This window comes from Clinocottus analis, unplaced genomic scaffold, assembly GCF_023055335.1.
Source record: "Clinocottus analis isolate CAN_PGR_092001 unplaced genomic scaffold, fCliAna1.0.p SCAF_38, whole genome shotgun sequence".
Taxonomy (NCBI): Eukaryota; Metazoa; Chordata; class Actinopteri; order Perciformes; family Cottidae; genus Clinocottus; species Clinocottus analis.
This window is the reverse complement of record NW_027176131.1, coordinates 310,001-330,000: the sequence shown is the minus strand read 5'-3', so window position 1 is coordinate 330,000 and position 20,000 is coordinate 310,001. Positions and strand designations below refer to the sequence as shown.

Here is a 20,000-nt window from a genome sequence, read left to right as displayed (position 1 = left end):
AAGATCTGTCTGGTAGGGGTCCCATACGGTCCGTCTACGTAACACTGACACACACACGCACACACACACACACACACACACACACGTTTTACAAGACATCAGAATACTGCGGCTACTACCAGTAAACTGATGTTTACCCCACTAGAGAGATCATAGTACTATATTACCCCACTAGAGAGATCATAGTACTATATTACCCCACTAGAGAGATCATAGTACCATATTACCCCACTAGAGAGATCATAGTACTATATTACCCCACTAGAGAGATCATAGTACTATATTACCCCACTAGAGAGATCATAGTACTATATTACCCCACTAGAGAGATCATAGTACTATATTACCCCACTAGAGAGATCATAGTACTATATTACCCCACTAGAGAGATCATAGTACTATATTACCCCACTAGAGAGATCATAGTACTATATTACCCCACTAGAGAGATCATAGTACCATATTACCCCACTAGAGAGATCATAGTACTATATTACCCCACTAGAGAGATCATAGTACTATATTACCCCACTAGAGAGATCATAGTACTATATTACCCCACTAGAGAGATCATAGTACTATATTACCCCACTAGAGAGATCATAGTACTATATTACCCCACTAGAGAGATCATAGTACTATATTACCCCACTAGAGAGATCATAGTACTATATTACCCCACTAGAGAGATCATAGTACTATATTACCCCACTAGAGAGATCATAGTACTATATTACCCCACTAGAGAGATCATAGTACTATATTACCCCACTAGAGAGATCATAGTACCATATTACCCCACTAGAGAGATCATAGTACCATATTACCCCACTAGAGAGATCATAGTACTATATTACCCCACTAGAGAGATCATAGTACTATATTACCCCACTAGAGAGATCATAGTACCATATTACCCCACTAGAGAGATCATAGTACCATATTACCCCACTAGAGAGATCATAGTACCATATTACCCCACTAGAGAGATCATAGTACTATATTACCCCACTAGAGAGATCATAGTACTATATTACCCCACTAGAGAGATCATAGTACTATATTACCCCACTAGAGAGATTATCTATTACTGAGGCGTTTGCTCACCTTGATATTACAGAATCTGTGATTCTCACCAAACTTGGCAGAGCCCTGCAGGTGGAAGAGAGCTGGTTACCAACAGGAAGAGGAAGTGATGAAGAACTAACTGAAGACTGGGCTGCACCTCTCTAAGGGGCGGGGCCTCTCCTCTCTCTGCCGGCTCCAGTCCGTCTGCAGGAGGCTCCGCCGGGCCCTGGGATCCAGACGTTGGGGGGTCCGAGTCCAACCCCGTTACCTGGACTGGGTCCAAGTCCGACACCGGGACCACGTCGGACCAGGATCCGTTCTGACGGTACATCATCAGCTCGATGGCGTCGTCCTCATTAGAGGCTACGGCTCCGTTTGTGGAGCTGAACAAGATCTCCTGTGAAGAAACACACATCATGTATATATGCATATATGTATGTTTATATATATATATATATATATATATATATATATATATATATATATATATATATATATAAATACCTGGGCCTTCATCTGTCTCCTGGTCTTCAGACTGGCCTCCAGTCTCTTGGGGTTCAGGCTCTCTGGTTGTCTGAAGTACTCGTACAGACGGTTGGTCCACTGACCCATCGAGCGGATGTGAAGCCACAAACTCTCTGCAGGTCAAAGGTCACATCATATATATGTGTAAGTTCTCCACGAGCGGTCCTTGACTCTTGGACAACTCTTCTGATGATTATTTTTACTCAGAAGTCTTGTAGGGAGCATCTGGTCGTGGCCGATTAATGGTGAAATTATGTTATTTTCACTCCTGTTATTATGACCCAATAATGCTCTCTGGAACATTCATTATGACCCAATAATGCTCTCTGGAACACTCGTTATGACCCAATAATGCTCTCATCATGTTTCAACAATAGGGTTGAATCCAGGAGAACAAAGAGCTAAAGGTCAGAGTTCAGTAAGTACCTGACTGCTCGGGGGCGCTGCTGATGGTAAACGGGTGCCACTCGTACTTGGCGATGGTCGGGATGTTGACGTAAACATAATCTCCAGGTCTGAAGGTGAAGAACTGAGGACGCTTGATCACCAGGTGGGTCACCTGACACACAGACATAATGGTCATTAACACAATCCTTACTATGCATTCATAGTTGGGACATTTAAATATTCTGCTGTCTCGCTGGAGTTCATAATGAGCTCTTTGAACATCAAGAAAACATTACGAGTTTAAAAGATAAAACATCACAATGTCTGTAAAGCAGAAGCTGCTCCTGATTGCAGACTGGACTGAGGAGTCAGGACCTGAGGAGTCAGGACCTGAGGAGTCAGGACCTGAAGAGTCAGGACCTGAGGAATCGTCACCTATGGAGTCAGGACCTGAAGAGTCAGGACCTGAGGAGTCAGGACCTGAGGAATCGTCACCTGAGGAGTCAGGACCTGAAGAGTCAGGACCTGAGGAGTCAGGACCTGAGGAGTCAGGACCTGAAGAGTCAGGACCTGAAGAGTCAGGACCTGAGGAGTCAGGACCTGAGGAGGCAGGACCTGAAGAGTCAGGACCTGAGGAATCGTCACCTGAGGAGTCAGGAGATGAAGAGTCAGGACCTGAAGAGTCAGGACCTGAGGAATCGTCACCTGAGGTGTCAGGAGATGAAGAGTCAGGACCTGAAGAGTCAGGACCTGAGGAGTCAGGACCTGAAGAGTCAGGACCTGAAGAGTCAGGACCTGAGGAGTCAGGACCTGAAGAGTCAGGACCTGAAGAGTCAGGACCTGAGGAAGAGTCAGGACCTGAGGAGTCAGGACCTGAGGAGTCGTGACCTGAGGAGTCAGGACCTGAGGAGTCGTGACCTGAGGAGTCAGGAGTCTGACTGACCTTGGAAGGCAGCAGGTTGACCTCTACGACGTACAGACCTCCCATACGAGACACCGCCATTCCCACGATCTTCTCCACCAGGAAGAGCAGACCAGGAACCACAAACCACTTCCAGAAGTTTGCACAGTGGACCATCAGCAGAGACCAGACCCACACGTAGGACAGGTGAGACCAGTAGAACACCTGAGGACAGAGGACCGGTGAGACCAGGAGAACACCTGAGGACACACAGTCTGAGGATAGAGGACACAGTCTGAGGACAGAGGACACACACACCTCAAAGTGTCCTCCGCGCCGTACGAAGGTGCTGGAGCAGAGCACCATGAGGCAGATCATGGCCTGCAGGAAACATCCTGTGAGCGACGCCGTTCCCTTCACCCAGCCGATGCCGGGCCGCGTGGTGAGCAGGAACTCCCACAGCCGGTAGCGGCCGGCCCGGGACAGCTGCACTGCAACACAGAGGCTCCTTCTCACGTCCTCGTCTCCTAAACACTTCTCCTTCTCACGTCCTCGTCTCCTAAACACTTCTCCTTGTCACGTCCTCGTCTCCTAAACACTTCTCCTTCTCACGTCCTCGTCTCCTAAACACTTCTCCTTCTCACGTCCTCGTCTCCTAAACACTTCTCCTTCTCACGTCCTCGTCACCTAAACACTTCTCCTTCTCACGTCCTCGTCTCCTAAACACTTCTCCTTCTCACGTCCTCGTCTCCTAAACACTTCTCCTTCTCACGTCCTTGTCTCCTAAACACTTCTCCTCCTCACGTCCTCGTCTCCTAAACACTTCTCACGTCCTCGTCTTCTAAACACTTCTCCTTCTCACGTCCTTGTCTCCTAAACACTTGTTCTTCTCACGTCCTTGTCTCCTAAACACTTCTCCTCACGTCCTCATCTCCTAAACACTCGTCACACATGAAGAGGATGGTGATGATGATGCTGATGGTGATGATGATGGTGAGCGGTACCGAAGTTGAAGACGTGTGCGGTGGTGTGGACTAGCGTGTAGCACAGGATGGCGTAGCCCACGATCTGGTGCAGCAGGATGTTCTGGTCCAGAGGCAAGACGCGCACCACCCAGGTGGCCCGCAGCCAGGTGAGGGAGCGCCGCAGCATCAGCACCTGAGCACAGGAGAGACGTGACGTCACAGACGTGCCCCGAAGTCCTCTAAGTCCCGCCCCCTGCCCCCTAAGTCCCGCCCCCTGCCCCCTAAGTCCCGCCCTGCCCCCTAAATCCCGCCCCCTGTCCCCTAAGTCCCGCCCCCACTTGTCCCCTAAGTCCCGCCCCCTGTCCCCTAAGTCCCGCCCCACTTGTCCGCTAAGTCCCGCCCCCACTTGTCCCCTAAGTCCCGCCCCCTGTCCCCTAAGTCCCGCCCCACTTGTCCGCTAAGTCCCGCCCCCACTTGTACCCTAAGTCCCGCCCCCCTGTCCGTCTCCTACCAGGATGAAGGTGCAGTTGAAGTTGAGACACTGGCCACACCCCTTGGCCACCATGAACCAGCCCCCTCCATGTCTGTGCTGCATCATGGCCGTGATGAAGAGGAGCAGACTGAGGAAGGTGTAGAGGACGAGGAAGAGCAGCTTCCTGCTGTTGTTCAGCCAGTACGCTCTCGTCAGGTAACGAGGAGCACCTTGCTTCTGCTCCTCCTGAGGAGGCTTCAGCCAGTTAGCAGCACTGAGGAGGAACACAAGTACAACAGGAATAATGAAGAACAGGAATAATGAAGAACAGGAAGAATGAAGAACAGGAAGAATGAAGAACAGGAATAATGAACAACAGGAATAATGAACAACAGAAATAATGAAGAACAGGAATAATGAAGAACAGGAAGAATGAAGAACAGGAAGAATGAACAACAGAAATAATGAAGAACAGGAATAATGAAGAACAGGAATAATGAACAACAGGAATAATAAAGAACAGGAATAATGAAGAACAGGAATAATGAAGAACAGGAATAATGAAGAACAGGAATAATGAAGAACAGAAATAATGAAGAACAGGAATAATGAAGAACAGGAATAATGAAGAACAGGAAGAATGAAGAACAGGAATAATGAACAACAGGAATAATGAACAACAGAAATAATGAAGAACAGGAATAATGAAGAACAGGAAGAATGAAGAACAGGAAGAATGAACAACAGAAATAATGAAGAACAGGAATAATGAAGAACAGGAATAATGAACAACAGGAATAATGAAGAACAGGAATAATGAAGAACAGGAATAATGAAGAACAGGAATAATGAACAACAGGAATAATGAACAACAGAAATAATGAAGAACAGGAATAATGAAGAACAGGAATAATGATGAACAGGAATAATGAAGAACAGGAATAATGAAGAACAGGAATAATGAACAACAGAAATAATGAAGAACAGGAATAATGAAGAACAGGAATAATGAAGAACAGGAATAATGAACAACAGGAATAATGAACAACAGAAATAATGAAGAACAGAAATAATGAAGAACAGGAATAATGAAGAACAGGAATAATGAAGAACAGGAATAATGAAGAACAGGAATAATGAAGAACAGGAATAATGAACAACAGAAATAATGAAGAACAGAAATAATGAAGAACAGGAATAATGAAGAACAGGAATAATGAAGAACAGGAATATTTGTTGCTGTGGTCTGACCTGATGGTGAGGTTCTCCATCACCTCGGGGAAGTTCTCCAGCTCAGCCTTGAGCTCCTCGAAGGTGATGGAGCCGCTGTTGTCTTTGTCGGCCGACTCGAACAGCGCCAGCGTCAAGTCGTCCAGCTTCTCCTCTGGCAGAGAGATGGCGCTCTCGCGTAGACACGACTTCAGAACCGTCCGCAGCTCGTCTGGATCGATGGAACCGCTGCCTGCAAGAAAAGCATCTCCTGTCAATCACCCTGTAGCCCCGCCCTAAAGCATCCCCTGTCAATCACCCTTTAGCCCCGCCCTAAAGCGTCTCCTGTCAATCACCCTTTAGTCCCGCCCTAAAGCGTCTCCGCTACAGGGTGATTGACAGGGTGAAGCATAGATTTCTATACAACCAGAGGAGTCGCCCCCTGGTGGTCAGGAGATGCTGTGTTTCAGTGTACCGTCCACGTCGTAGACCTGGAACAGGAACTTGAGTTTGTCCGTCTCGCTGCCGTGGATCAGGAGCTCCAGAGCTTCCAGCAGCTCGTCCAGGCTGATGGAGCTGCTGCCGTCAGAGTCGAACAGCGCGAAGAACCGCTCTGCGAAGAAGGACTGAGAGAGAAAACACAGTGAGGCCGCAGCAGAGCGCAGCCCGATGACCACAGTGGGTCAGTCAGGACCATTACACCTGAGCTAAGACGACATCTGTGCTTGACATTCTTTAGGCTTCGCGAGGGCACAGAGTCTCGCTGAACCCATCAACCTCTGTCAGGATGCTGGGAGACCGGTCACAAAGTCCAGCGAGAAGTGAGACCAGCGCCAATGGGGCTCAGAGAGGGAGGCTGGTGGGACGGGCCAGACGTTGTGAACTCCCGGGTGTCTTTCTCCAGAGTCGCCCAGCAGAACCTCTGCTGCAAAGCATCCCTGGTCCGCTGGCTCCCAGGAGTGGTTTGGAGCTCTGGGCCCACTGGAGGACCAACAGGGGCCCATGAGCACAGGAGCTCGGACCGGGCCGGTCCTCCAGGGCGGGGCAGAAATATATTGTCACTGCAAGAGGTGGAATCCCCTTTGTCCTCAAACTGTTGCTGAGAGTTCAGTCTCCTGGAGGACTGAGTGGACTCCAGGTTTCTGACATCAGTCCAAACCAGGAGGCAGACTGGCCTCCAGCCAGAGGACCTACTCTTCAAGGCCTTCTTAAAGCAAGCACCGTTTCTTTCAGCAGTAGTACCTGTTGTACTTGTACCACTGACAGTAGTTATTGTGCTACTATAACAGTAGTACCTGTTGTACTTGTACCACTGACAGTAGTACCTGTAGTACTCGTCTTACCTCTTTGACCTTCAAAGCCGTCTTGAACTCGTTGAGGTCGATCTCCTTGTCGTCCCCGGCGATGCTCTCAAACTGTTTGGTGACCCAGTCGAGCCAGCGGGCGTCTTCCTCCACGCTCATGGTGCTGAGACACATGACATGCATTATATATGCATACATAATGCATTATATATGCATATATAATGTATATATAATGCATTATATATGCATATATAATGCATTATATATGCATTATATATGCATATATAATGCATATATGATGCATTATATATGCATACATAATGCATATATAATGCATTATATATGCATATATAATGCATTATATATGCATATATAATGCATACATAATGCATATATAATGCATATATAATGCATATATAATGCATATATAATGCATTATATATGCATTATATATGCATATATAATGCATCATATATGCATTATATATGCATATATAATGCATATATAAGGCTTTATATATGAATTATATATACATTATATATGAATTATATATACATTATATATACATTATATATGCATTATATATGAATTATATATGAATTATATATACATTATATATACATTATATATGAATTATATATACATTATATATGGATTATATATACATTATATATGCATTATATATGAATTATATATACATTATATATGAATTATATATACATTATATATGAATTATATATACATTATATATACATTATATATGAATGATATATACATTATATATGAATTATATATACATTATATATACATTATATATGCATTATATATGAATTATATATGAATGATATATACATTATATATACATTATATATGAATTATTTATACATTATATATGAATTATATATACATTATATATGCATTATATATGAATGATATATACATTATATATGAATTATATATACATTATATATACATTATATATGCATTATATATGAATTATATATGAATGATATATACATTATATATACATTATATATGAATTATTTATACCTGCAATACTTCTTTATGCTGATGTAATATGCTCACGGTGCTGAGACACATGATACTCTGATGATCAGATACTCTGATGATACTTATACATGTCGTTATGAATAATCTCATGTTTCCTGTCGTTATGAATAATCTCATGTTTCCTGTCGTTATGAATAATCTCATGTTTCCTGTCGTTATGAATAATCTCATGTTTCCTGTCGTTATGAATAATTTCTCGCTCATGTTCCAGCCTTCATAAACAGCTGAGGTTTAATGCGTCGCCATGGAGACGCCAGCGACACTTCTTCCTCGATCACAACAAATATTAATATAATGTAACAAACTAATATAATATAATGTAACAAACTAATATAATGTAACAAACTAATATTAATATAATGTAACAAACTAATATAATGTAACAAACTAATATTAATATAATGTAACAAACTAATATAATATAATGTAACAAACTAATATAATGTAACAAACTAATATTAATATAATGTAACAAACTAATATTAATATAATGTAACAAACTAATATAATATAATGTAACAAACTAATATAATGTAACAAACTAATATTAATATAATGTAACAAACTAATATAATGTAACAAACTAATATTAATATAATGTAACAAACTAATATAATATAATGTAACAAACTAATATAATGTAACAAACTAATATTAATATAATGTAACAAACTAATATTAATATAATGTAACAAACTAATATTAATATAATGTAACAAACTAATATAATATAATGTAACAAACTAATATAATGTAACAAACTAATATTAATATAATGTAACAAACTAATATAATATAATGTAACAAACTAATATTAATATAATGTAACAAACTAATATTAATATAATGTAACAAACTAATATTAATATAATGTAACAAACTAATATAATATAATGTAACAAACTAATATAATGTAACAAACTAATATTAATATAATGTAACAAACTAATATTAATATAATGTAACAAACTAATATAATATAATGTAACAAACTAATATAATGTAACAAACTAATATTAATATAATGTAACAAACTAATATAATGTAACAAACTAATATAATATAATGTAACAAACTAATATAATATAATGTAACAAACTAATATAATGTAACAAACTAATATTAATATAATGTAACAAACTAATATTAATATAATGTAACAAACTAATATAATATAATGTAACAAACTAATATAATGTAACAAACTAATATTAATATAATGTAACAAACTAATATAATATAATGTAACAAACTAATATTAATATAATGTAACAAACTAATATAATGTAACAAACTAATATTAATATAATGTAACAAACTAATATAATATAATGTAACAAACTAATATAATATAATGTAACAAACTAATATAATGTAACAAACTAATATTAATATAATGTAACAAACTAATATTAATATAATGTAACATTCATATAATGTAACATAATATACTATAAAACTACTATGATCCATATCATCTTCACAGTATCTATATTATGTACTTTATTGTCAATATTAATGTCAATATTATGATCTACAATATTATCTTTATTAATATCTACATTATCTGCTGATTTTCTCCCTGATTAAAGATCAACAGCAATAACAAAGAGTCACATTTTAATTTACATTATTATTATTATTATTGTTATTATTATTATTATTATTATTATTATTATTATTATTATTATTATTATTATTATTATTATTACCTGCTGCAGAGGTAGCTGCTCCTGATCCACCGGGTTGGAGGTTTGTGTCCCTTCTCTTCCTCCTCTTCTTCCTCCTCCTTGTCAGCTGCAGCTGACAAGGAGGAGGAAGAAGAGGAGGATGAAGAAGAGGAGGAAGAGCCGTCGCTGCAGACCAAACCAACAATAATGATAACAGTGATGGCTATTGAACCCTTGTGTTTAGTTTTCAAGCTAAGCTAGCTATTGAACCCTTGTGTTTAGTTTTCAAGCTAAGCTAGCTATTGAACCCTTGTGTTTAGTTTTCAAGCTAAGCTAGCTATTGAACCCTTGTGTTTAGTTTTCAAGCTAAGCTAGCTATTGAACCTTTGTGTTTAGTTTTCAAGCTAAGCTAGCTATTGAACCCTTGTCTTTAGTTTTCAAGCTAAGCTAGCTATTGAACCCTTGTGTTTAGTTTTCAAGCTAAGCTAGCTATTGAACCCTTGTGTTTAGTTTTCAAGCTAAGCTAGCTATTGAACCCTTGTGTTTAGTTTTCAAGCTAAGCTAGCTATTGAACCCTTGTGTTTAGTTTTCAAGCTAAGCTAGCTATTGAACCCTTGTGTTTAGTTTTCAAGCTAAGCTAGCTATTGAACCCTTGTGTTTAGTTTTCAAGCTAAGCTAGCTATTGAACCCTTGTGTTTAGTTTTCAAGCTAAGCTAGCTATTGAACCCTTGTGTTTAGTTTTCAAGCTAAGCTAGCTATTGAACCCTTGTGTTTAGTTTTCAAGCTAAGCTAGCTATTGAACCCTTGTGTTTAGTTTTCAAGCTAAGCTAGCTATTGAACCCTTGTGTTTAGTTTTCAAGCTAAGCTAGCTATTGAACCCTTGTGTTTAGTTTTCAAGCTAAGCTAGCTATTGAACCTTTGTGTTTAGTTTTCAAGCTAAGCTAGCTATTGAACCCTTGTGTTTAGTTTTCAAGCTAAGCTAGCTATTGAACCCTTGTGTTTAGTTTTCAAGCTAAGCTAGCTATTGAACCCTTGTGTTTAGTTTTCAAGCTAAGCTAGCTATTGAACCCTTGTGTTTAGTTTTCAAGCTAAGCTAGCTATTGAACCCCTGTGTTTAGTTTTCAAGCTAAGCTAGCTATTGAACCCCTGTGTTTAGTTTTCAAGCTAAGCTAGCTATTGAACCCTTGTGTTTAGTTTTCAAGCTAAGCTAGCTATTGAACCCTTGTGTTTAGTTTTCAAGCTAAGCTAGCTATTGAACCCTTGTGTTTAGTTTTCAAGCTAAGCTAGCTATTGAACCCTTGTGTTTAGTTTTCAAGCTAAGCTAGCTATTGAACCTTTGTGTTTGGTTTTCAAGCTAAGCTAGCTATTGAACCCTTGTGTTTAGTTTTCAAGCTAAGCTAGCTATTGAACCCTTGTGTTTAGTTTTCAAGCTAAGCTAGCTATTGAACCCTTGTGTTTAGTTTTCAAGCTAAGCTAGCTATTGAACCCTTGTGTTTAGTTTTCAAGCTAAGCTAGCTATTGAACCCTTGTGTTTAGTTTTCAAGCTAAGCTAGCTATTGAACCCTTGTGTTTACTTTTCAAGCTAAGCTAGCTATTGAACCCTTGTGTTTAGTTTTCAAGCTAAGCTAGCTATTGAACCCTTGTGTTTAGTTTTCAAGCTAAGCTAGCTATTGAACCTTTGTGTTTACTTTTCAAGCTAAGCTAGCTATTGAACCCTTGTGTTTACTTTTCAAGCTAAGCTAGCTATTGAACCCTTGTGTTTAGTTTTCAAGCTAAGCTAGCTATTGAACCCTTGTGTTTAGTTTTCAAGCTAAGCTAGCTATTGAACCCTTGTGTTTAGTTTTCAAGCTAAGCTAGCTATTGAACCCTTGTGTTTAGTTTTCAAGCTAAGCTAGCTATTGAACCCTTGTGTTTAGTTTTCAAGCTAAGCTAGCTATTGAACCCTTGTGTTTAGTTTTCAAGCTAAGCTAGCTATTGAACCCTTGTGTTTAGTTTTCAAGCTAAGCTAGCTATCGCCCTCATTTCCAGGCTTTATGCTAAGCTAGCTATTTAAACCTTGTTTTTAGTTTTCAAGCTAAGCTAGTTGTCCCCCCTCGTTCCCAGGCTTTATGCTAAGCTAATGAAGTTTTTGTCTTTAGTGAGCAGACGCCAGCAGAGTCAAATCTTTATGTTCATGAAACTCAACATTTATAAAAACAGATTTACAGAAAAACATTTTATTAGAAAACGATATCAGGCGGTCGTGAAACTTCTACCACGACGTCACATCCAGTAAAGATCCACGACAACGAATCCCTTCAGCTGAAAAACACACAAAACACCTGCAGAGTACAACAAGTACCTGGACATTCAGAAAGATCTAGAAAAACATGCTGATGAAAACTTCTGCTTCATATTCACTTATTTACACACATTTACACAGTTTATGAAACGCAGCTCAGCAGCATCGCCTATATATATATATAGATATATATATATATCTATATATATATATATATCTATATATATATATATATATATATATATATATATATATCTATATCTATATATATATATAGATATAGATATAGATATATATAGATATAGATATATATATATATATATATATATATATATATATATATATATATATATATATATATAGATATATCTATATTATTATCTATATTATTATAGATAATAATATATATAGATATAGATAGATAGATAGATAGATGGATAGATATCTATATCTATATATATAAATAAATAACAGACTTCTGTGGAGAGACCCGTGACTGAAGGACTGAGTCAGTCCTGAAGCTGTGAAGGTCTTCAGCTGAGATCAGATCCACCAAGTTCAGTCTGACTCGTTCACTCTGCTCCATGTTGCTGCCTCATGACGAGCGAGCAGAGGAGACCAGGGTTCTGTTCTGGTGCTGGTCCTGGTGCTGGTCCTGCTCCTGGTCCTAGTGCTGGTCGTGCTCCGGGTCCTCCATGATGGCCTGCAGAGCCTCCAGTCCTTCCACAGTCACAATGAGACTGCCGACGACCTGACTGCTGTCCTCCACGTCCACCACTGAGGACACAGAGACACTCAGAGTGTGTGTGTGTGTGTGTGTGTGTGTGTGTGTGTGTGTGTGTGTGTGTGTGTGTGTGTGTACCCTCCAGGCTGGTCTCAGTCAGGTCTTGTTGTCTCTCCAGGATCTCGGGGATCCGGATAAAGGCCACGCCCACGTCCTCACACTCCCTCTCCTGCTCCTCTTCTTCGGGAGGCTCGCTCACCACCGTGAACCGGATTCTGTCCCCACAACAACAACAACAACAACAACAACAACAACAACAACAACAACACACGTATGAGTGATGGTCAGCACGGCCTCGTTGGAAGCTGTACACAACATGTTGTTGTCGTGGCCCTGACACAAGTAGTCTCGACCGGCTCATTTCCTGTCCCGCCCACCTCTCCATCAGAGGGTTCCTCCCCTGCAGGACTCGTCTCAGCAGCTGCCGCCTCGCCGCGTGGTTCTCCGAGTCCACCGGAACCACTGCAGAACAACAAGGGTCAGAGGTAACGAGGAGACGAGGAGCCAGGAGGCTTCTGAGGAAGCGCCGGTGTGTCCTTCATGAAGTCTTTTAACACTCAAGACACACAGTTACAACAAAGGACTCTACATGCATGTCTGTTTTCACATGTATTTAATATGATACTGTAACTGACGTAGAACATGCATGGTTCCTGACGTAGATGCATGGTTCCTGACGTAGAACATGAGTGGTTCCTGACGTAGAACATGACTGGTTCCTGACGTAGAACATGACTGGTTCCTGACGTAGGACGTGCATGGTTCCTGACGTAGAACATGACTGGTTCCTGACGTAGGACGTGCATGGTTCCTGACGTAGAACATGCACGGTCCATGACGTAGAACATGCACGGTCCATGACGTAGAACATGCACGGTCCATGACGTAGAACATGCACGGTTCCTGACGTAAAACATGACTGGTTCCTGACGTAGGTCATGCATGGTTCCTGACGTGAGGAGCGGCGGTCTGACCTTTGCTGTAGTTGTAGTTGATGCTCTTGCCCCGGGCCGGCTTGGGCAGAGCCAGCGGCGTTTCCTCCGTGGGCAGGTCCAGCAGCGAGTACTCCACAAACAGACGCACCACGCTGTCGTCCAGCGACGCCCGAGACTCCGGCCTCAAGCTCAGAGACACCACCTCCACCCGGACTCGCTGTGAGGGCTGTGAGGGAGGAGTTCAGACAGTGGAGCATTAGGGTGGATGTTCTTCTGTTACTGGCCTGATAAATAATATCAGTGGAAGTGCGTGTAGTGGAAGTGGGTGTAGTAGAAGTGGGTGTAGTAGATGTGGGTGTAATGGATGTGGGTGTAGTAAAAGTGGGTGTAGTGGAAGTGGGTGTAGTGGATGTGGGTGTAGTAGATGTGGGTGTAGTAAAAGTGGGTGTAGTGGAAGTGGGTGTAGTGGAAGTGCGTGTAGTAGATGTGGGTGTAGTAGATGTGGGTGTAGTGGATGTGGGTGTAGTAAAAGTGGGTGTAGTGGAAGTGGGTGTAGTGGATGTGGGTGTAGTAGATGTGGGTGTAGTAAAAGTGGGTGTAGTGGAAGTGGGTGTAGTGGAAGTGGGTGTAGTAGATGTGGGTGTAGTAGATGTGGGTGTAGTGGATGTGGGTGTAGTGGATGTGGGTGTAGTGGATGTGGGTGTAGTAGATGTGGGTGTAGTAGAAGTGGGTGTAATGGAAGTGGGTGTAGTGGAAGTGCGTGTAGTGGAAGTGGGTGTAGTGGATGTGGGTGTAGTGGAAGTGGGTGTAGTGGAAGTGCGTGTAGTGGAAGTGCGTGTCATGGAAGTGGGTGTAGTGGAAGTGGGTGTAGTATATGTGGGTGTAGTGGATGTGGGTGTAGTGGATGTGGGTGTAGTAGATGTGGGTGTAGTAGATGTAGTTGTAGTGGAAGTGGGTGTAGTGGAAGTGGGTGTAGTAGATGTGGGTGTAGTGGAAGTGGGTGTAGTAGATGTGGTTGTAGTGGAAGTGGGTGTAGTAGATGTGGGTGTAGTGGAAGTGGGTGTAGTGGAAGTGGTTGTAGTGGAAGTGGGTGTAGTGTAAGTGGGTGTAGTAGATGTGGTTGTAGTGTAAGTGGGTGTAGTAGATGTGGTTGTAGTGTAAGTGGGTGTAGTGGAAGTGGGTGTAGTGGAAGTGGGTGTAGTGGAAGTGCGTCTACAATCTGCTTCTCGTCTTTCAGCTCTGGGTCTGATGGATATTTGAGTTGCTACGTGTTGTTTACTCAGAATACGATCGAAGAGGAGCTAAACAAAGCAAACACACACACACACACACACACACACACACACACACACACACACACACACTGACCTTCCTCTCCGCCGTGCGTCCGTGCACGATGCCGTCATCGCTGTCGGACGGAGAGACCTCGGTCAGGTCCTCAGTGTCTGGAGCAGAAACACAGTAAAGGAGTGGAGGAGTGGAGGAGGGAAGGAGTGGAGGAGTGGAGGAGGGAAGGAGTGGAGGAGGGAAGGAGTGGAGGAGGGAAGGAGTGGAGGAGTGGAGGAGGGAAGGAGTGGAGGAGTGGAGGAGGGAAGGAGTGGAGGAGGGAAGGAGTGGAGGAGGGAAGGAGTGGAGGAGTGGAGGAGGGAAGGAGTGGAGGAGTGGAGGAGTGAAGGAGTGGAGGAGTGGAGGTAAAGATCTTCTTCCCTCAGAGGAGCCTCGTTAACATTTATGAAGGCCGCTCTAAAGATTATTGACCACATTCAATATTTACTCCTCTGCTCCAGAAGCAGGTGAGTAAACAACAACAGTTCACTAACAAACAGGTGTTTTCTTTCCAGGAGCATCCCAGCGGCACAGAGAAGGAACAACAACAACACCTTGCTGCAGCCTTCATCACAGGTCTTCCTCACCTTCCACCATGTCCTCGGACACTTCAGAGTCGTCAGAAGGAGACGGAGCGGCGGCCGGGTCCAGCTGACCTTCAGAGAAGTGAGACTCTTCTTCCTCCTCCTCCTCCTCCTGCTCCTCCTCCTCCTCCTCCTCTGCGGCGCTGTGAGGACGAGCTGAGCTCACCTGCAAACACAGATCCAGTTAGCAGGTGTTCTCCTGCAGAGGGCGATGCAGGAGAACACCTGCACATGCCCCTCTAGGGTCCTCCTGCAGGGTAAAGAGGAGGAGGAGCACCCACATGCCCCTCTAGGGTCCTCCTGCAGGGTAAAGAGGAGGAGGAGCACCCACATGCCCCTCTAGGGTCCTCCTGCAGGGTAAAGAGGAGGAGGAGCACCCACATGCCCCTCTAGGGTCCTCCTGCAGGGTAAAGAGGAGGAGGAGCACCCACATGCCCCTCTAGACCACCAACAGGGATCGGTACAGAGATCACCGTCAGAAGACTCGAGTCGGCCTCGACAACAGCAGAAGACTCACTTGTTCCTCCTGGTCCTCCTGGTCCTCCGGCGGTAACGGGTCCACAAAGGAGACCTTCTTGGCGGCCGGCCCGTCCTGCGCTCTGGTCCTCAGTCTGAGCTCCGTCGGCTCGGCCTGAAGGAAAGGAAACATTCAGCAGCTCGTCGACGATCGAGACCTCAACTTGTTTCAACCCGTCGGCTGACCTTTGACCCGGAGGCCTCGGGCAGCGAGGCGGGTGGTCTGCCTTCCTCCTGCAGCGCCTCTTCCTCCTCTTCCTCCTCGGTGGCCATGATGGAGGCTGATGGAGGGACGTAGCTGGACCTCCACTTCAGCGTCACCTCAATGAGGCCGGCGGCGAGTCCGGAGGGGTCGGTCAGCGGGAACGCACCTGAGGACCAAGAGAGACCTAAGACCTGAACCCTGAGACCTGAACCCTGAGACCTGAACCCCGAGACCTGACATCCAAGACCTGACATCCAAGACCTGAACCCTGAACCCTGAGACCTGAACCCTGAGACCTGAACTCTGAACCCTGAGACCTGAACTCTGAACCCTGAGACCTGACCTTTAAGACGTTGTATATTATTCCCTCCTGACCCACCTGTGACCCCCTGGTCCCGGGTCAGCGGCAGCAGAGGCACTCTGCTCTTCCCCAGGTACGTGTCCATCTGCTCCTCCTTGTCGTCGAACACGTAGAGCTGCAGGGCCTCGGCCCTCAGGTAGCGGTCCAGGTCTGCGTCCACGGGAACGGAGAAGGACTTGAGGTGGTCCAGGACTGGGTGGCAGCAGTCCTGCACGGTGGGGGTCGGGTAGTCGGGGAAGTCGTAGAACTTGTAGACCACGTAGGGACTCGGCCGCCGGGAGCCGCCGGACCCCTTCAGGTCTCTGCAGCGGTGGACTGTGATGAGGAGCTCGTTCCAGCTGCCGGGCTGCAGGAGGAGAACCACAGGCTGAGGGAGGCCACCAGGGACAGGGACCTGTGCACCTGGAGCCTGTACACCTGGAGCCTGTACACCTGCAGCCTGTACACCTGGAGCCTGTCCACCTGGAGCCTGTACACCTGGAGCCTCTACACCTGGAGCCTCTACACCTGGAGCCTCTACACCTGGAGCCTCTACACCTGGAGCCTCTACACCTAGAGCCTCTACACCTGTTCACCTGGTACTTGTACACCTAGAGCCAGTACACCTGGAGCCTGTACACCTGTTCACCTGCAGCCTTTACACCTGGGGCCTGTACACCTGTACAACTGGAGCCTGTACACCTGGTATTTGTACACCTCGTACCTGTACACCTGGTATCTGTACACCTGGAGCCTGTACACCTGCAGCCTGTACACCTGGTACCTGTACACCTGGTATCTGTACACCTGGAGCATGTACACCTGCAGCCTGTACACCTGGTGCCTGTACACCTGGAGCCTGTACACCTGCAGCCTGTACACCTGGAGCATGTACACCTGGAGCATGTACACCTGCAGCCTGTACACCTGGAGCCTGTACACCTGGAGCCTGTACACCTGCAGCCTGTACACCTGGAGCCTGTACACCTGGAGCCTGTACACCTGGAGCCTGTACACCTGGAGCCTCTACACCTGGAGCCTCTACACCTGGAGCCTGTACACCTGGAGCCTCTACACCTGGAGCCTCTACACCTAGAGCCTCTACACCTAGAGCCTCTACACCTAGAGCCTCTACACCTAGAGCCTCTACACCTGTTCACCTGGTACTTGTACACCTAGAGCCAGTACACCTGGAGCCTGTACACCTGTTCACCTGCAGCCTTTACACCTGGGGCCTGTACACCTGTACGACTGGAGCCTGTACACCTGTACACCTGGTATTTGTACACCTGGTACCTGTACACCTGGTATCTGTACACCTGGAGCCTGTACACCTGGAGCCTGTACACCTGGTACCTGTACACCTGGTATCTGTACACCTGGAGCCTGTACACCTGGTGCCTGTACACCCGGTGCCTGTACACCCGGTGCCTGTACACCTGGAGCCTGTACACCTGCAGCCTGTACACCTGCAGCCTGTACACCTGCAGCCTGTACACCTGGAGCCTCTACACCTGCAGCCTGTACACCTGGAGCCTCTACACCTGTACACCTGGAGCCTGTACACCTGGAGCCTGTACACCTGCAGCCTGTACACCTGCAGCCTGTACACCTGGAGCCTCTACACCTGCAGCCTGTACACCTGGTACCTGTACACCTGGTACCTGTACACCTGGAGTCTGTACACCTGGAGCCTGTACACCTGGAGCCTGTACACCTGCAGCCTGTACACCTGGTGTCTGTACACCTGGAGCCTCTACACCTGCAGCCTGTACACCTGGTACCTGTACACCTGGAGTCTGTACACCTGGAGCCTGTACACCTGGTACCTGTACACCTGGTGTCTGTACACCTCCAGCCTGTACACCTGGTACCTGTACACCTGCAGCCTGTACACCTGGTGCCTGTACACCCGGTGCCTGTACACCCGGTGCCTGTACACCTGGAGCCTGTACACCTGCAGCCTGTACACCTGCAGCCTGTACACCTGGAGCCTCTACACCTGTACACCTGGAGCCTGTACACCTGGTGTCTGTACACCTGGAGCCTGTACACCTGGAGCCTGTACACCTGGAGCCTGTACACCTGCAGCCTGTACACCTGCAGCCTGTACACCTGGTACCTGTACACCTGGAGTCTGTACACCTGGAGCCTGTACACCTGCAGCCTGTACACCTGCAGCCTGTACACCTGGTGTCTGTACACCTGGAGCCTCTACACCTGCAGCCTGTACACCTGGTACCTGTACACCTGGAGTCTGTACACCTGGAGCCTCTACACCTGTACACCTGGAGCCTGTACACCTGGAGCCTGTACACCTGGTGTCTGTACACCTGGAGCCTGTACACCTGGAGCCTGTACACCTGGTACCTGTACACCTGGTGTCTGTACACCTCCAGCCTGTACACCTGGTACCTGTACACCTGCAGCCTGTACACCTGGAGCCTCTACACCTGCAGCCGGTACACCTGGTACCTGTACACCTGTATACCTGGAGCCTGTACACCTCACCCTACAGAACCAAACCCACGGGCTCGTACCTGTACACCTGGTACCTGGACACCTGGTACCTGGACACCTGGTACCTGCTGCTGGTGGTTCAGTTCCGTCATCGGGACTTTCAGCCTCATCCAGTAGTCCAGCGAGCCGAAGGACCGAGTCTCCTCAGACACACCTGGAGGACGAAACATCTGCATTCAGCCTCGCTGTCTCTTTACGCTCCTTGTCTCCTCGCCTCGATATGCTTTGTCTCCTTATCTTCCTATGTCCTTATCTTCTTGTCTCCTTATCCCCCTCCCTTTCTCCCTATCTCCTCACCGACCAGCGGCAGTGACCCGGTGACGTGTCCTCGCTGCAGCAGCGGCAGCATCGGGATGCGTCCGGTGGCCCGAGTCCTCCAGTCCAGCCCCAGCGCCTGGTGCAGCTCCAGCGTCAGGCCGCCGCCGCGCAGGAAGCCGCGCAGCCGCTCGTCCTCCGTCACCACGTAGCGGGACGTGAACCCGTACACCGGCGCGCGGCCCGTCGCCACCGGCGTGGCGTGAGGCTCGAACAGGTAGAAGCTGTAGGTGCAGAAGGTGCGGGGCTCGGATCCCAGAATCTGCAGGGCGGCCGGGGACAGGGAGGCGCCGACCACCTGCAGCTCCACCAGGTTCTCTCCTTCACCCAGAACACCTGCCGCCTCGTCTTCATCACAAACACCTGCCGCCTCGTCTTCATCACAAACACCTGCCGCCTCGTCTTCATCACACACACCTGCTGTGACCGCAGAGGAGTTGCTGCTGTAGGCCACGCCCAGGAGCTGAGCTGAGGAAGAGGAGGAGGAGGGGGAGGAAGAGGAGGAGGAGGATGAGGAGGGGAGGAAGAGGTGATCAGGGATCAAACAGCAACATGATCTACATGCGTGCCGGCGGGTCGATACCTTCCAGTCTCTGGACCCGGGTAGTTTTGGACTCTAGCA

General features: G+C 45.8%; 2 protein-coding genes across 3 annotated transcripts in view; both read right to left on the bottom strand.

The window, feature by feature from the left end:
- The window catches only part of nox5 (NADPH oxidase, EF-hand calcium binding domain 5), an 11,220-nt gene extending 1,567 nt beyond the window's left edge, over nt 1-9,653 (bottom strand). Inside the window, exons 1-13 of the mRNA XM_068596522.1 lie at nt 9,615-9,653; nt 6,871-6,994; nt 6,003-6,153; nt 5,570-5,780; nt 4,358-4,592; nt 3,886-4,039; nt 3,200-3,372; nt 2,924-3,106; nt 2,020-2,152; nt 1,573-1,706; nt 1,226-1,465; nt 1,108-1,152; nt 1-44 (exon numbers count right to left, since the gene is read on the bottom strand). The exon at nt 1-44 is cut by the window's left edge and continues 81 nt beyond it. Of these exons, the coding sequence (XP_068452623.1) occupies nt 1-44; nt 1,108-1,152; nt 1,226-1,465; nt 1,573-1,706; nt 2,020-2,152; nt 2,924-3,106; nt 3,200-3,372; nt 3,886-4,039; nt 4,358-4,592; nt 5,570-5,780; nt 6,003-6,153; nt 6,871-6,990 (1,823 nt within the window). The 5' untranslated portion in view covers nt 6,991-6,994; nt 9,615-9,653. The remainder of the gene's footprint in view (nt 45-1,107; nt 1,153-1,225; nt 1,466-1,572; nt 1,707-2,019; nt 2,153-2,923; nt 3,107-3,199; nt 3,373-3,885; nt 4,040-4,357; nt 4,593-5,569; nt 5,781-6,002; nt 6,154-6,870; nt 6,995-9,614) is intronic.
- A 2,632-nt stretch (nt 9,654-12,285) lies between these two features.
- Nucleotides 12,286-20,000, bottom strand: part of rpgrip1l (RPGRIP1 like) — a 13,860-nt gene continuing 6,145 nt past the window's right edge. Inside the window, exons 14-25 of one of the 2 annotated variants that reach the window (XM_068596518.1) lie at nt 19,962-20,000; nt 19,361-19,846; nt 19,084-19,217; nt 16,583-16,910; nt 16,185-16,369; nt 16,000-16,113; nt 15,486-15,648; nt 14,941-15,017; nt 13,612-13,798; nt 13,015-13,099; nt 12,716-12,852; nt 12,286-12,630 (exon numbers count right to left, since the gene is read on the bottom strand). The exon at nt 19,962-20,000 is cut by the window's right edge and continues 79 nt beyond it. In XM_068596518.1, coding sequence (XP_068452619.1) covers nt 12,521-12,630; nt 12,716-12,852; nt 13,015-13,099; nt 13,612-13,798; nt 14,941-15,017; nt 15,486-15,648; nt 16,000-16,113; nt 16,185-16,369; nt 16,583-16,910; nt 19,084-19,217; nt 19,361-19,846; nt 19,962-20,000 — 2,045 coding nt within the window. In that variant the 3' untranslated portion in view covers nt 12,286-12,520. The remainder of the gene's footprint in view (nt 12,631-12,715; nt 12,853-13,014; nt 13,100-13,611; nt 13,799-14,940; nt 15,018-15,485; nt 15,649-15,999; nt 16,114-16,184; nt 16,370-16,582; nt 16,911-19,083; nt 19,218-19,360; nt 19,847-19,961) is intronic. The other variant, XM_068596519.1, reaches the window with a different exon arrangement.